The sequence below is a fragment of the Aristolochia californica genome, unplaced genomic scaffold (assembly GCF_029961685.1).
Source record: "Aristolochia californica isolate CCGP_79_NKW_82.1479 unplaced genomic scaffold, dmAriCali1.0.hap1 SCAF_12, whole genome shotgun sequence".
NCBI lineage: Eukaryota > Viridiplantae > Streptophyta > Magnoliopsida > Piperales > Aristolochiaceae > Aristolochia > Aristolochia californica.
The window spans coordinates 26509783-26526078 of NW_027181793.1; the positions used below are offsets into that span (position 1 = coordinate 26509783).

The 16296-nt window shown below is 37.9% G+C and overlaps 2 protein-coding genes and 1 long non-coding RNA gene across 3 annotated transcripts; 2 read left to right on the forward strand and 1 right to left on the reverse strand.

Annotated features, from left to right (window-relative positions):
- The first annotated feature begins 2322 nt into the window (after positions 1–2322).
- On the forward strand, positions 2323–3720 carry LOC137945518 (uncharacterized). The gene is made up of 4 exons (XR_011111014.1): positions 2323–2430; positions 2520–2706; positions 2993–3100; positions 3478–3720. It is a non-coding gene; the product is annotated as an uncharacterized lncRNA (long non-coding RNA).
- A 35-nt stretch (positions 3721–3755) lies between these two features.
- Positions 3756–5566, forward strand: LOC137945517 (photosystem I reaction center subunit VI, chloroplastic-like). The gene is made up of 3 exons (XM_068791448.1): positions 3756–3947; positions 4059–4185; positions 5238–5566. Exons 1-3 carry the CDS (start codon positions 3820–3822, stop codon positions 5415–5417), a joined length of 435 nt encoding a protein of 144 aa, XP_068647549.1. The 5' UTR covers positions 3756–3819; the 3' UTR covers positions 5418–5566.
- A 215-nt stretch (positions 5567–5781) lies between these two features.
- LOC137945516 (rho guanine nucleotide exchange factor 8-like) lies at positions 5782–8294 on the reverse strand. Its single transcript, XM_068791447.1, has 7 exons — positions 8082–8294; positions 7828–7944; positions 7553–7707; positions 7351–7425; positions 6987–7259; positions 6529–6849; positions 5782–6432 (listed from the first exon to the last, which is right to left on the reverse strand). The coding sequence occupies exons 1-7, from the start codon at positions 8290–8292 to the stop codon at positions 6004–6006; spliced, it is 1581 nt and encodes a 526-aa protein (XP_068647548.1). The 5' UTR covers positions 8293–8294; the 3' UTR covers positions 5782–6003.
- Between the last annotated feature and the right edge of the window lie 8002 nt (positions 8295–16296).

Consider the following 16296-nt stretch of genomic DNA (forward strand, 5'->3'; position numbering starts at 1 on the left):
GTAGAACAGATTAGGCGACCGTGAACGATCTAAATGGATCGACCCAGTGGGGCACCCCGGGTGACCTCGACTCGTGGATGATTCATAGGAAAATACGACACCCTGAAGTGTGTGCCCATATAGACAGTTATCGACTAGATCTCGCGTTGTCATCTTGATAATGTCATCTACCACGTCAAAAAGACAGCCAAAATGAAAGTATTCTTCTTGATTGCTCGCTGCTTCCCGCTTACCTTTGTTCGTCCGGTTCCCTGCGCTTTATGACCGACGGAGGCTAACATGCGTGGCACGCTGTTCCCACCATGGTTGCTCGACCGATCGGAGGTTAAGTGCCTTAGTCCGGCTTTTGGTGGGAGATCCATCATCTCCCTCCTCCATGGCATCGTCACAGATGGCTCCGTCTTCATCCACCGCCGCTTTTGGCGATTCCGTCTTTGCTAGCGTTGTTCAAGCGCCTGAATATCCGATGATTCTCTCTGATTTTTTATTAATTTTGCGCATGCTTGTTAAAAAATAGTCCCACATGGATTAGTAGATATAAAGATCTTGAGTTTATTAGCTGGGAAAAAGGTTTTCTAAGTGGCTAGTCATTTTGGGATAAGGCCTTCGACCCAAATTTAACATGGTATCAGAGCAAGCCACTCAGTATGTGGGCCTCCACCTAAATTATCCACTTGTAGAGCTACAAAAGAGAGCGGGCCTACAAGTGAGGGGGAGTGTTAAAAAATAGTCCCACATGGATTAGTGGATATAAAGATCTTGAGTTTATTAGCTGGGAAAAAAGTTTTCTAAGTGGCTAATCATTTTGGGATAAGGCCTTCGACCCAAATTTAACAATGCTTGAATTTGATAATCCTTTTTTTTTCTTGCGATTAACTCTTTTTCTTTGATATGATCTTTGCTTGTTTCTGTTGAATTTGCCTTGTATTGAAATTTATTTAAACCGATTTTTCCCTTTCTCTAGCGTTTTTTTTTTAAAACTTTTCGCGCGCCGCGGTTTATGCTTTCGACTGGCTTTTGAAAATATTTGGAGTATGCTTCTACCGATCCTCGTCGGGCAGAAATTCTTCGTTGCTTTGTTGTCAAACTTTTTATTTTGTGAACTTTTTTGCTTGTTTCTGTAGCTTTTGTAGCGGTGGTTTCTTTACGCGTCTTTTTTATTTAGGGGTATTCTTGTCCTTTTGCTGGAACTCACTTAAAGTGTGTCGTGCTTGAGCTTTAAGTCTGATTTCAACGCGGAGCTGCTTCTGTCTCTCCCATCTTCTTCATTCTTCTTAATCTTACACTTTTTCATATGTAATTGTTGTTAAAATTCACACAAAAACAGGTTAACATACAACAAGGATCCCAGCCCAATAAAACTGAATTTTGGGCGATGCTTATCGAACAGAGATGCAGTATCTGCAACAGCTTGCTTTATTACTAATACTTCTGCACATGTTCTGCGTGCTAATTTCTTATTTTTTTAGTCCATTCGAGCTATTGCAATTTGTCTATGGCCTCTGATATGAAATTTGACTTGCAAGGTCTCCTCCTGTTTCAACAGGAAGGAATGGGGTGAGATGAGCAGAGCAGCAGATAGTTAACGATCGGTAATCGAAAGTGCGGTTTAATTTCGCCATATTTGAAGAATATTTATTTTATGATGCCGCAAGATCGAACACTTAGGTTTTTCATGACACACAGATAACGTGTTAAAGAATATCTGCCGATTACTGGACTAGCTGACTTCAATAAAAATCTTGAAGTGAATATGTTTTTTTATTAAAAATCTTCGAGATGCCGAGACACTGGTGGTGTTTCTTGAAGTCAACTTAGCTTGTGGAACTGATATGTACTTATCTTTGAAGAACAGATTTTGGTATCTTTTCAAAGTGTTTCTACTACCATTCTCTAATGATGCACAAATTTTGAACTTTTGGATCATTCTAGCTAATCTTTCTAGTATTGTTTGAAATTTTCAATCAGTAGTCATGGAAATGTTGGGCCTTCTTTTATGATATGGAAAAGTAGGTCCATTTAACTCTTAGTTTTGTTTTGATTCCCTGTCACCTATTGACGATGAATGTTGCATGATCTGGGACAGTCCTGCCATTCAAGAGAAGAGGGTTGCTACTGTACAGTGCTTGTCGGGCTCTGGATCTCTGAGGGTTGGAGCTGAGTTTCTTGCAAGACATTATCACCAAGTAAAGCCTTCTTTATTCTAACTTCAACGTAGTGGAAATGAAAAAAAACAGAAGAAGTGAAGCTCAGTTCAATGTGCTCTATTGAAGGCAGTAGCTAATGGCTTAATTTTATGCTTACTCCAGCGTACAATATACATCCCACAACCATTTTTGGGAAATCATCCTAAAGTATTCACTTTAGCAGGGTTAACTGTGAAAAATTATCGCTATTATGATCCTGAAACTAGTGATTTGAACTTCCAAGGTCTGGCATTGATCCCATTTTTTTTTTACACCATTGTTATTAGATAAAAGTTTTTAGTAAACCACAAAGCTGTGTTTATGTTTTAACAGGTCTCCCGGCAGATCTTGGTTCCGCCCCATCAGGAGTCATCATCCTTCTTCATGCATATGCGCACAATTCAACTGGCATTGATCCAACACTTGACCAATGGGAGCAGATCAGGCAGTTGATAAGATATAAGGGGTTGCTGCCTTTCTTTGATAGTGATAACCCCCCAATTCATGGCCTGAGCAACAGGTAATTTTAACATTCTCTGAAAAAAATTGTTTTCAGAAAGCACATTGTGTATACAGGTCCTTTTTTTTATTTCTTTTCCTTTTTTCTCCCGTCTTTAGTGAGGTAGATTTAACATAGCCCCTTTGAAGTAAGAGCGTATGGAAAAGTAGTCAAATGGTGATATTTTTTCAGTCTCCAAGCTTGTTTAGGAACTGCAACGTATTTTTATGAGTTGGGTTAGGTGAATGGAATTACTGAGGAATAATCTTTCCATGCATATCTTAATATGATTTATTGATGTCTTAAGGGTATTGCTTTGAGGACATGGATACTGAATGGACAGTTGAATCAAAAGCCATGGCTGATCAGATAATCAACATGCATCAACAGCTCTTTGATGCCTTACAAGCTAAAGGTGAATTCTTCTTTCCACTCTCTTCGATGACTGTTGAGTGCTCCATATTGGCAACATAAATAAAAGCATAATATGTCCAAATCTCATATTTCTTGTTCTGAATGAATGGACTTCTGCAAAAACAGACGGAAAATGTAATCGGAAGTTGAGTGAAATAAGAAACGGCTCATCTTTGAATGACTTGGCAGGTACACCAGCTATTGGTTTTCTTGTGCTAGCTTACGGCATATTGTGCCTCTTTTGGTGTCGTAGACTAATAAATTTGCTTTGAGGAATAGTGGAGCCGTTTGTGTAAATTTGACATGACATTGCCTGTAGGCTAGTTGCTTGTGATTAAAACAAGGTTGGTTTTTATTCTACTTATTATCGATTTCAAGTTCTTGGCAAAGTCCTTTCGGCGCCCTCGCAAGGTCCCTGTGGTTCCAACTGAAACTACAAGTCTACAAGTTCACGCGTGCATGAATGGCGAGGAGGAGCAATTAACGAGCTGCGACTGACTGATTTTTTGATATTCTGACCCGTTCATAAGATTTGGTAAGGATAAGCTTATCTATTTACTATCCACGTGTCACTCTCTAAGTGGCATCGCGTTCCCACGTGGCGGTCGTTCGACCTGACGAAATTTCATCTATCGTTTTAGCCCCTTCTGCGCCTCTCTCTAATACTAACATCAGCCGGCGAGAGAGGAGAAGGAACCGAAGCAAAGCAGAGCAGTGAGAATGGCTTCTCTCGCCGCCGTCACCACCGTCCAGCCTGCCACTGTTAAGGGTCTCGGAGGAAGCTCCCTCGTCGGAACCAAGCTCTCCGTCAGGCCGTGCCGCCGGGCTCTGCCACGTACCAGCATTCGGTGAGGAAACTAACTCACTAACCGATAGAATTCTATGATGTGGATTAGTCATGTGTCCCAGTGTAGAAGCGAAATTTTCATTCTGGGTTTTGACAAATTTTCTATTATCAGGTCCGGCGCTGTGGTGGCTAAGTACGGGGAAAAGAGCGTCTACTTTGACCTGGAGGACATCGCCAACACCACCGGACAGTGGGATCTCTATGGCTCTGACGCTCCTTCCCCTTACAACTCGCTTCAGGTTCGTCTCTCACCTTTCGTTCCGCCTGCAAACTTCTATTTTCCTGTAATATCTTTGACTCAATTGTAAGAAACTCAGAATCAAAGTTCAACTTAAAACAGATTAGAAATACAAATGAACAAATTAATTAAAAACAAGAATGCATGAGATATTTTATGAGCGATTTGTTATATAGAAAAGAGTTGAAAACAGTTCTTACAAAAGTAGATATTATAACCCGTGGAACTGGAATATTTTTCGGATCTTAACTCTTTGAACTCCTTTACTAATTGTGATTTTTCAAGATTAAAGTTTTTCCATATCAACAATAAGTATAAACCATAGAGATATTCAAGATATGGTCCGTCTCTGCCACGATCTCTGAGAGCAAAAACCCACATTTTAAACTCATTAAAAGAACTAATCAGAAATGAATATTTGACTGAAGCACACACCGCCGAAGAAGGAAAGAGGGACCAAGTAACCCTAGTTTCTGATGAAGAGGCGTATCAAATACCCAAAGCATGGCTCTTGATGGGTATGTAAGGGGCAAACTCGCACATAGTTTTGTCTCACGCTTACACTTCGTGTTAGTATTCTTTTGCAATCCTTGACACATTCTTTATTTAAAATCAGTTTGTTAAATAGATCTCCTCTCTCTTCTCTCTTTTAAGATATTCTGGTTTTCTGGATTTCTGATTTAATTTAGAATCATGTTTACAAAGTCTGCCTGGAATTTCTCAGAACCGAAAGGGGCACAGGCTTAGTCTCTGTAACTCTACCTTAAGCCTAATTCCTTGTAAATTCAGATCCGACGCTAATAATAATATATTTGAGTTTTCTTTCAGAGAACAGCTACAGAGAGTAGGTCTCTTTTGACTGCATTATTTAGATTGATTCTCCTAAAGACAGAAGTGGTCATTTAAGGGTTTTTTTTTTTCTAACATTTGTTCTAGTATCTGTGCAACATGGATTCCCCTACTTTTCTCACTTTTGGTAATGGTTATTGTGCTTAAGATTAATTAATATCTTCCAACCTATACTAACTGATTCATGCCTACGGGGAAATGCAGAGCAAGTTCTTTGAGACATTTGCAGCGCCATTCACCAAGAGAGGTTTGTTGCTCAAGTTCTTGATATTGGGCGGAGGCTCCACCCTTGCCTACCTCAGCTCCACAGCCTCTGGTGACATACTACCCATCAAGAAGGGTCCACAACAGCCACCAAAGCCTGGACCACGCGGCAAGATCTGATTAATGGTGCGAAGCATTTACCTCCGCCTCCTCTTTCTGTTGTTGTTGATATGTATCTGTTTCTTCAGTTTGTAAGTAAACTAAGCATTCTTAGGACGTCTTCAAACTGCACTTTGATTATAAAATCGTAGAAATCCATCTGCCTTTCTTGTTAATGATGGAGCCTGTTGTCATAATCCTCTGTTATCCTAGAGCATTTTAGTTCAAATACTTAGCCCAAGTTAGGGACTAGTCCTGTTAAGCCTAAATTCACTCAGAATTGCAGTATCGTAATGTGAATTGATGAATCAGTACAATAATTTAGAGAATATTTACTTTCTGAATACTGAGTATCAGAAGTCAGAATCAATACAAATTAATCGCTATAACTCTACAAAGACAAACGAAGTACAAAAGAACGCTCTGGCGAACCAGCCGTAATTAATGCCTCCCTGTCTACAAAGGGAAGAACAATGCGCCAAGACCTTGAAGATACATTCATGGGCCTGAACTATTTACACTTGGAAATTCAAGCTCCCCCTCGATCTGGATTCTCTTCTGGTTGTCACTCTCTTAACTTTAGTTCATTCTACATAAACGAGTCCTTTCAATGTCGAGCCGTCGGGCTTCTCAAACCTCCCAAATTCTCTATGTATGAAAATTTCTTGTTCGTCACGACATTTGTCGGTTTGCTCGCGAGTTTCATGTCTTCGAAATTCAACATGTCTTCTAGATTCCCTGTTTCTTTCTTCTTCTCAGACTCTTGATCCAAATGCCAACCCATGAAGTCGGACAGAGTCATTGAAGCCGGTGTATCCATGTTGTTCAACTTCTCTATCTCTTCTCCTGGGTCCGGGAATTTTACCGGTCCCTTCACGGGGGAATCTGATACTGATCGCCGTTTGTTAGTATCACCTTGGGTTGGATTCAGAGCGATATAATCAGCATAGAGTACATCTTCGATTCGCGACATGATTGTGTAGGCCAAGCTTTCCAGAATCCTTGAGTAGCTCTCCAGGACAGACTGCCCCATATCCTGCAAATATCCGGTTGACGGTCATCACTGATGTTTCAATATCCAAAAGAGAAGAAGAGGGAATTGTAGTAAGATTTTTCTGCCTTTAAACTTTACCTTGTTGTACTGGATCTTGCTTATGTCAAGTGTGGATTGTGGAATACCAGGGAATCTCTGTTTGAGGAGAACCAAGATCGTCTCTGCTCTCTCTTCGAAAAGCTCTCTTTTTTCCAGACTTACCGCTGAACCCCAGGTCGATTTGGTATCTTTGTTGATCATCTTTCTCTTCCAAATCACGATGGATGCTTCGATTCGGTTCTTCAAGTCCAGGACCTTGTGTTCAGTAGTCAAATCCAAGGTGGAGAGAAATTGCTCCGGGTCGAAGTAGTCTACTGTTATGCTTCGATATATCGAATCACCAAGGCTCGCTCGTCCGTTCTACCAAAACAAGAAACAGAAGAAGAAAATCCCGCAAGTTCTTGCTCTAAGGATGAGGAAGAAGAAAACAGGAGAAGAAGAAGAAGAAGAAGAGGGAGAGCGAGAGAGAGAAACAAGAGGTTTTGAGATTTTTTTACCTTGGGAAGAGATTCGATGTAGTTGTCAGGGATCTCTATTTCAGATAAAACTTGAGCGTTTATTGCCATGGCCGCTTTGAGAACTTGGTTCACAGAATCCTTTTGGAACTGAAGCCATCTCCTTGAGACTTCAGATAGGCCATTTGGTGGAACCTTGGGCTTTGGAAGCCACCATTTGTCGTCCTGTCTTTGGTCATTCGATTTTTCAGAGTCATCAGAGTCTCTCTTCACGTAGCTGAATTCTTGCTGGTCTTTGAAGTTGTCGAGGTACTCCTGTTTTTAACGAAATACAGGATTGTAGTTAAAAATCAGAAACTCACGAGTAAAAAAGAAAATGAGAGAGAAAGAAGAATGAGAATCTAACAATAAGCATGGCGTCAAGCTTGCGTAAAGCAGGGATATTTAAGAGAAGATCAGCTCGTTGGCGCGTCACCATGATCTGCAGATTGAACAAATGAAAGAAAGCATGAGAAGAGTGCTCATGACTAGGCATCGGTTAGTGGTGAAATTCTGCTTGGGAAGGAGAGAACGACAAATAAAATAAAAAATAAAAAATAAAAAGATACCTCCATACTCGTTCCGTCTTTGGCTTTTTGTTGAGATGGAACGAATTCAACAATGTGATCTGTAACAGATAGAAGCCAATCGATTTCTTTTCTCCACCTCGACTTCCTCTCTTGAGACATGGGCTCCAAACGCCATTGCTCACCAAAAACAGAAGCTGCCGGTAATCGAAAATAATCACAAGTGCAGGGCATTAATTAGATGTGACTCCATCTGGGTCGGCGGAAGTGGATCATTAGATTAAGAAAAAGCAGCGGAACCCGAAATAGAAGAATACCTGCAAGATTGGTAATGGCATTGGACAAGGCCAAAGCAGACGAGACACCCTTCCCTCCGCCTGACATGTCTTCCCCCAAAAGCAGCTTCGCAAACCTTTCCTTCATCATATCCAAGTCTGAACCGAGAGCCACAAAACAAAACATTTGAAATGAAAATTGGGGAATTTAATCTTTTTAGAGATTAATAAAAGAATCACGGTCAACAGTCCATCATAAGGAATGGAAAAACTGATTCAAGAAAGGCGAGGCTTGCCCGTAGGTTGCTTCGCTGGTTGGGCACCACCACCACCACCTTCCTTACTCAGACGTGACTTGGGGCCCTTATCATTCCGGTTGAGAGTCGAGCCAATCTGTTGATTCTCCACTTGGCTCCTAGATGTTACATTCTCGTCCATTGCCCCGTCACCCATCCCCGCACTCTCCAAAATCATACTCTGGGTCTGGCGTCCTAGTTGCTCGAGCATCCTTATACCGCTGGTGACAAATGATCCTTGTGACCCACCAGCTCTACTCGAACCATCGTAGAACTCAACCTCCGATTGAAATAAACACCTCCTTCATTCGTCTGCAACTTCCTTGTAGATCATCCAGTTCAGAGAAGAACAGGAAGTTTGGATCATGAAGCAGGAAGGAGAGATTAGAAGAGGGGATCCGGCAGAACTAGAAAGACGAAGGAACCCCTCTTCCCAATAAGATCGGTGATGTTATTGGAAGGAGAAGCCAGAGAGAGAGATAGAGAGAGAGAGAGAGAGAGAGAGAGAGAGAGAGAGAGAGAGAGAGAGTGGAAGATGTTTTGTTGTCTTCTCTGTGCTTAGGAGGTGTTTTTGGCAGAGTTTTTGGTCCTTCCTTTGCCGGCTCCTTGTGAGTTGATGCAAATTTAGAAACAGAAGAACGTGGGGTGCATGTTTTGAGAAGGAAATAGATTTTTTTGGGAGGTAACTGGTTAGAGAAGCGATTCAATGGTGGAGTTTGTCTTTGCAAGTATAAAACCAGGCAAAAAGCCCGGGAACAACACCCACCTTTCTCTCTCCCTCTCCTTATCTTTTCCTGTTCTCGTTGACATAAGGCTGGCACGTCAAACCAATGTCTTTTTTTAAAATCTTCTGCAGTTTTTATCATTGCCCCCTCGGTTTCGGAAATTCTCCAAATTACATCCCCCCAGCCGACTAATTTATAATCAGTTAATGCCTTCCTCCCTCCCATCTTCTCCAAGCAAATGAGTTCAGTAATGTCAAAACACTTGTAAATTATATAAATTAATTGGCTGTGAGAAGGAAGGTTATATCATGTGGAGTGTTGGACTGGTTCATATTCGTATTCTATTAGATGGGTGTCACGTACCTGACGGAGAGCACTCACAAGTCAGAAGACAAATACGCATGAATTAGAGAAAAACTCAAGATTTGCTCTCTCTCTCTCTCTCTCTCTCTCTTCTTTAGTCCCACACTCTTATTCTTTTTCTTTTTCCATTCAGATATTCAACGCAAGAACTCGAACTCAATGTGTCACTCAATTCTCTTTCGGCCCCAAACCTGTCGTCGGTGTTTTTCGTGTTCTTTTTTATTGCGGGTTCTTCGTCTTTCATACCTCGGTCTGTTTTTCAAGGTCGCATGGGAACCCCATTGCCTGAGAGGATTGAAGCTCCTCGAAGGCGATCAGATATTTACGGTTCTTTTCTTTAATTTTCTTATCTTCTACTGTTCGTCTTCCTCTGTTATTTAAGTTTTTATGTACCAAAGTTAAGAGTAAAATAACAAAATTCAATTATAAGAGGGCATATTAGTGATTCGTATATGATAGGGCATTTTCTTGGCATCATTATGTAGGTATTTATGTCATACTTCAGAACATTGTAAGATATTAACCCAATATTATATCCAAGATCTATGGCCTGATCATGGTTATACGACCCGGACTCAGACTTGACGATGGCGGAAACCGAGCATTGTATTTGACAAAATCTGTGCTCGATGTTTCCTCCATAAGGATCTGAAATTCGAACCTGAGATGAGGAATTTTCAACTTCTGTAGGGTATGTTAGGTGTTCGTCGGTCCCTCGGACGTTCATTTCCAATTTCAGTTCCTCGGAAATACGATATTCGGTCCGTTAACATCTCTTCCCTGTTGTACTTGTCAAACAATCTTGTCCTTCTCTTAAATTGCTCAGTGCTTCTGACTCTATTCTCTCCTCAGTCAAGCTTTTTGAAGTCAATAGCCCTTTTCTCAGATTCTGTTTTGTGTCTACTATGTTTTAACCAAGCTGTTAAAGAACTTTTGTATGTATATCGATGAATCATCAACAAGTTCGAGACATGCAGGAAGAGTTTCTTGGCTCGAATTACAGAGAGAAGGAAAGGAACAACGCTGATGAAGATGATAGTAATCATCTCTGCGTTTTGCCTCCTCTTCTGCTTTTCTTCGTCTTTCGTGAGACAGAAAAGCGGAAGAAGAGGCAGAATGCGGAGAAGAATATTTTGGTGAGAAGGAGAAAGACCATCGTTATCCACGTGTCCCCATATCTTTAACATTGCAAACATGATTTATGACTAGAAGGCGCATGATTTTCTCACAATATATATTTTGTGTAAATTTATATTTTAATTATTTTATAATATTTTAATCGTATTTAAATCTGGATATATTTATAATTTTGTAATTTTATGATGGTAGGTAAAAGATGTACATATCGGTATCGGGTACTACATGAGAGGGAGGGAGGTTGTTCAAACATTGAGACTTGCCTTGTGAGGTTTGTCCAAGGCTGAAGACGTGTCCAGACGAGATGAAAAGATTCAAACACCATTCCGTTCTTCCTTTGTCCTGTTTCTTGTGCTTAGGGGAGGTTTCGAACCGAGCTGGCTCGCGAGCGGCTCGAGTTTAGCTCGATATCAATTCGGTTTGATTCAGTATCTCTTGAGCTCGAGTCGAGTTCGAGAACTGAAATCGACTCGTTTGAGTTAACGAACCAGCTCATTAACGGGCGAGTCATGGGATCGGGATTGGGAGCGAGAGCGGGGGAGAGGGGAGGGGGGAGTGGGAGGACGCCGAGCCCCTCTCGTCCACCGCTCTGGCCGCCATTGTCGTTGTCGACTGCTCCTCGCCGGCCACTACATCCCCTTCCCTCCGATTTCTTCCTCTTCCTCTGATTTCTTCGCCTCCTCTGTTTCCTTCGCCACCGCCTTCATCGCTAACGATAGGTCCTCGCTAGCACCGTGCCTTCACTGTGCGTCGTCTCGGCGGAAAACCAGAGTGAGTGTCGACGACGGAGAAATAATTTTGCTCCTCGAGACCTAAGTTGGGAGAAATAATTTTTCTCCCCTCCCACCAAACGATTTCGCACGTGTGAGATCTAAACCGACGATTTTGCATGTGTGAGATCATAAACAAGTAAAAAAAAAAAACCCTTTTGTCCCTTCCTCGTCGCTCTTCAAAAACATTGAAAAAATACATTTTAGTAGAAATACGTTTCTAGAGATTATTAGTGGTTTTTTCAATAAATGATGAAAAGACATTTTTATTTGAAATATAGGGACCATTAGTGCCTCATGTTTTTTGGAAACATTTTTCTAATTAGAAATTTTTATTAAAAAATCATATAATTTTCTAAGAATTTTTTTTGCCAAGATGGGCTAGAAAACCGCATAGAAAAATTTTGAATAAGTATTTGACAATTTATGCTATAATATTTTTAGCATGAGGCAATTTTCATAGCAATTTTGTATTTGATATTTTATTTGATTAAAAATTTATCGATAAATATATATATTAGATTGATTATTATTTTTATTTATTTCCCTAAAAGTGGCAATAAGAGGTCCATTTAATTTTCCTAACAAAATTTTAAAATATTTCTAGTAATTTTCTAGTAAGTCTCTAATAGTAATTGGATTTTATTTAAAGGTTTTTTTGAAAATGTGTATCCTTTATAGTTTTTCCTAGAATATAAATTTTCAATCAGGGCACCAAGAGGTCATAGTAAATTTATGGTCAGATTCAAAAATTACAAAATAAGCTAGACAATATTTGGGGTAAAAAAGATTAATATTGGTGGGTTCCAATCTACTATCTAGATTCAATCCCGAACCTCCCCAATCATTTTTTTTTAAATGTATGCTTAATTTTATAGATAATTTATTTGACATATATTTTATGTAGAGTATTAAATGTAGGTTAACCTCGAACTCGGCTAGAACTCGAACTCGGTTAAAATTATTAGGCTCGAGCTTGATTACAATTTTATAGTTTGTAAATTTATAATAGATTTATAGTTTTTATTTGGGTGATTGTAAATTGAAAGTGATATTTAATTTAATTTTGTTGTGTTTGATTATTGTATGGACTTTATTCCTAATGTTATGCAGTGTTTGGAGAGTTTAGACTATTTTATGGAGTGTTTATGGAATGTTTATGCAGATATTATGTATATAAATTATGCCCAATTTTAATTAGAGGTCATGCCGAATTTTATACAGGTATTATATACATAGATTATGCTCAATTTTAAGTAGAGGTCATACCCAATCTTATACATATATTATATATATATAGGTTATGCCCAATTTTATGTAAAATGTATGCATAATTTTATATACAATTTATTTGATATATATTTTTTGAAGAGTTTTAAATGTATGTTGAAGCTCGAGCTCGGCTCGAACTCGGTTAAATTTGTTTTGGCTCGAGCTCGATAACAATTTTAGGCTTGAGACGAGGCTCAGCTCGAAGCTCGGCTTGAACATATGCAAGTTCGGGCTCGGCTCAGCTCGATGCCACCCCTACCTGTGCCTCTTCGTGGACACATGTCCGAATAAATTGCGATAAAGATGATGAAGAAGAACAGAACTAAGATAGATTGTTTTGGTGAGAACGAGGAAAGACACTTTCTCTCTTCTTGGTTCTTATCTTCCAAGATAGCAAAATCTAGTTTTTTAGTTTTTTTCCTTTCAATATTAATGAGAAAATAATACTTTTCTATATTGATTCTGTAATAAGGTTACATCTTTATACAAGAAACAAATACAATTATGTCTATAAATCAGATCCGACGATCTTAACAATTGGTAACTAATTTACTTTCTTGTTCTACAAGATTGTCTTTAACACTCCTCCTCAAGATAAAGTATATATTAATGACATCCAATTTGTTGAGTAATCCATCAAATTGGGACAAACTCAATGCCTTAGTGAATAAATTTGTAGTTTGGTTATTGGTTCGTATGTGTATTGTATAAATCAAGCCTGTTTGAATCTTTTCACAAACTGACAATCAATTTTGACGTGTTTGGTTCACTTATGAAAGACTGGGTTTGAGGTAATATAGAGAGAAACTCGGTTGCCACAATACAACATAACCGGCTAAGTATATTAGATTTCCTCTTTCAAAACATTCTTCAACCAAGTAATTTTACAATATGTAGTAGTCATAGAGCAATACTCTACCTTTGCGGTTAATCGAGCCACCGTTGTTTACTTCTTTATTTTTCAAGAAATTGGTGATTGTCCAAGAAATATATAATACCCTGTTACTGACATTTTTGTGTTTTTAGTAGTGAACCCAATCTACATCACAAAATGCATTTAATTGGAATATACTTGTAGAGGATAGAAGAATACCTTGTCCTGGTGCTTGCTTCAAATATTTAAGGACTATATGTGTTACCTCAAGATGTTGTGTATGTGATTTTTCTATAAATTAGCTTAAAATATGGACGACATAGACCAAGTATGGTCTAGTAACAATCAAGTAGATCAATCTTCCCACTAGACGCCTATATGATGAAGTATCATTTAGGAGGTCTCCATTTGCAACTTCTTGTGATAGAAATGATCAAGAGTCGCGTCTCTAAGTTCCATGACCAAGACACCATTGAAAAACATGTTTTGATTTGTAAAATTGTGTGATTAGTGAAAAACTCTCTCCCTCCCTTGCTCTCTCTTTTTTCAGAAAAATAGTTTGAATGAAGATGGTTGAACAACTATTGAATGAAATGTGTTTTTGCTTGGTGAGTGTGAACTTTTATGCGCAGATTGGGGTATTGTTATACACATTTTGAACAAAATTTGGATGAAATAAATCTTTATAAAACCCAATATACTAAGTTGATTATTGTTAAAGATTTTACAAAATTATTACACATTTCTGAGATTATTGCGTCTTTCTTGAGACATCCTAAAAGGAAGCAGGAAAGCGGAAGAAGAGGCAAAATGCGGAGATGAATATTTTTTGGTAAGAAGGAGAAAGACAATCGTTATCCACGTGTCCCCGTATCCTCAACCTTGCAAACATGATTTATGACTAGAAGGTGCAAGATTTTCTCACAATATATATTTTGTTTAAATTTATATTTTAATTATTGTATGATATTTTAATCGTATTTAAATCTGGATATATTTGTAATTTTGTAATTTTATGAGGGTAGGTAAAAGATGTACATATCGGTATCCGGTACTATATGAGAGGAAGGGAGGTTGTTCAATAATTGAGACTTGCTTTGTGAGGTTTGTCCAAGGCTGAAGACGTGTCCAGACGAGGTTGTTGCAGAAGATACGAGATGAAAAGATTCAAACACTGTTCCGTTCTTCCTTCGTCCTGTTTCCTGTGCCTCTTCGTGGACACATGTCCGAATAAATAGCGAAAAAGATGATGAAGAAGAACGGAACGGAGATGGATTGTTTTGGTGAGTTTCAGACACAATTTGGATTGAGCATTTTTTTTATTTTTTTTTGCCTTTCAATATTAATGAGAAAATGGTACTTTTTCTATATTGATTCTGTAAAAAAGTTACATCTTTATACAAGAAACAAATACACTTATGCCTATAAATCAAATCTGACGATCTTAACAATTGGTAACTAATTTACTTTCTTATTCTACAAGATTGTCTTTAACACTCTTCCTCAAGATAAAGTATATATTAATGACATCCAATTTGTCAAGTAATGCCTCAAATTCGAACAAACTCAATGCCTTAGTGAATAAATTTGTAGTTTGGTTATTGGTTTGTATGTGTGTTGTCTTGATCAAGCCCTGTTTGGATCTTTTCACAAAGTGACAATCAATTTCGACGTGTTTGGTTCACTTATGAAAAACTGGGTTTGAGGTAATATAGAGAGAAACTCGGTTGTTACAATACAACATAACCGGCTAAGTATGTTTGATTTTCAAGTCTTTCAAAACATTCTTCAACCAAGTAATTTCACAATATGTAGTAGTCATAAAGCGATACTCTGCCTTTGCAGTTAATTGAGCCACCGTTGTTTACTTCTTTATTTTTAAAGAAATTGGTGATCGTCCAAAAAATATACAATACCTTGTTACTGACATTTTTGTGTCCTTAGCAGTGAACCCAATCTACATCACAAAATGCATTTAATTAAAGTGTACTTGTAGAGGATAGAAAAATACCTTATCGTGGTGCTTGTTTCAAGTATTTAAGGACTATATGTGTTACCTCAAGATGTTGTGTATGTAATTTTTTACTAATTATTTTTAAATTATAAAATGTGTTAAATCAATAATAAAATTTGTTAAATAAATTAGAATATGGTTTTTAATTAATTAATATATAATTTAATTTTTATTATTTTAAATAAAATATAATATAATATGTATATGAAATAAAAAAATTAAACACTAAAATAATTCTTTCAAATAAAGTTTTCTATTTAAAATATTTTAAATCGATAATGAATAGTGTTAAATAGGTAAGAATAATATTTTTTATTATAAAAAAGTTTATATAATATGTACAATCAAATAAGATTTTTAAAAACCAGAAATTAATATTTAAAAAATTAATTAAAAAAACTTAAATCAATAATAAAATAAAAAATTAGAAAATGACGCGGAGTGGTGACGAGTGTGTGATGACTTGTTACGATAACATGGCATCCAATGTGCATAAATGACATGGTGTTCCGGTAAAGTTTTAGGTGACATATTGTACTCTTCCGGTGCTGATGGTGTTTTTAAAATATTTTTAATTATAAAATAACATAATCAATAAATAAAAATATTAAAAAAATAAGTACCCTGAAGTGGAGTGGTGACACGATGCGTGATGACTTGTTATGATGACATGGTGTCCTATGAATGATGAGATGACTTATTATGATGACATGGTATCCTATGTGAATGATGACATGGTTTTTCGATGAAGTGTAGGGTGACATATCGTTCAATCCTTCAGGTATTTGTGATATTAAGTTTGGGAAGTTGGTTATTTGTGTTAATATTTGTTAAATTTTGGTAAAAAAACCCTTAAAATTTCCTTCATTTTAAAGTTCCACCGAACGCTTAGTTTTTGCTACCCTACATTTCTGTTTTTGCTAAAAGATAAAAGAAAGCGTGACAGGAAATGCAAAGATTGCCTGTATCTCCGGCGTGATCTTGGATCTATCGATCATTACCTTTCTCAAGTTAGAAGGCAAAAATCCGCTTAAGCAATAGTACAGGGTTCTATACGACC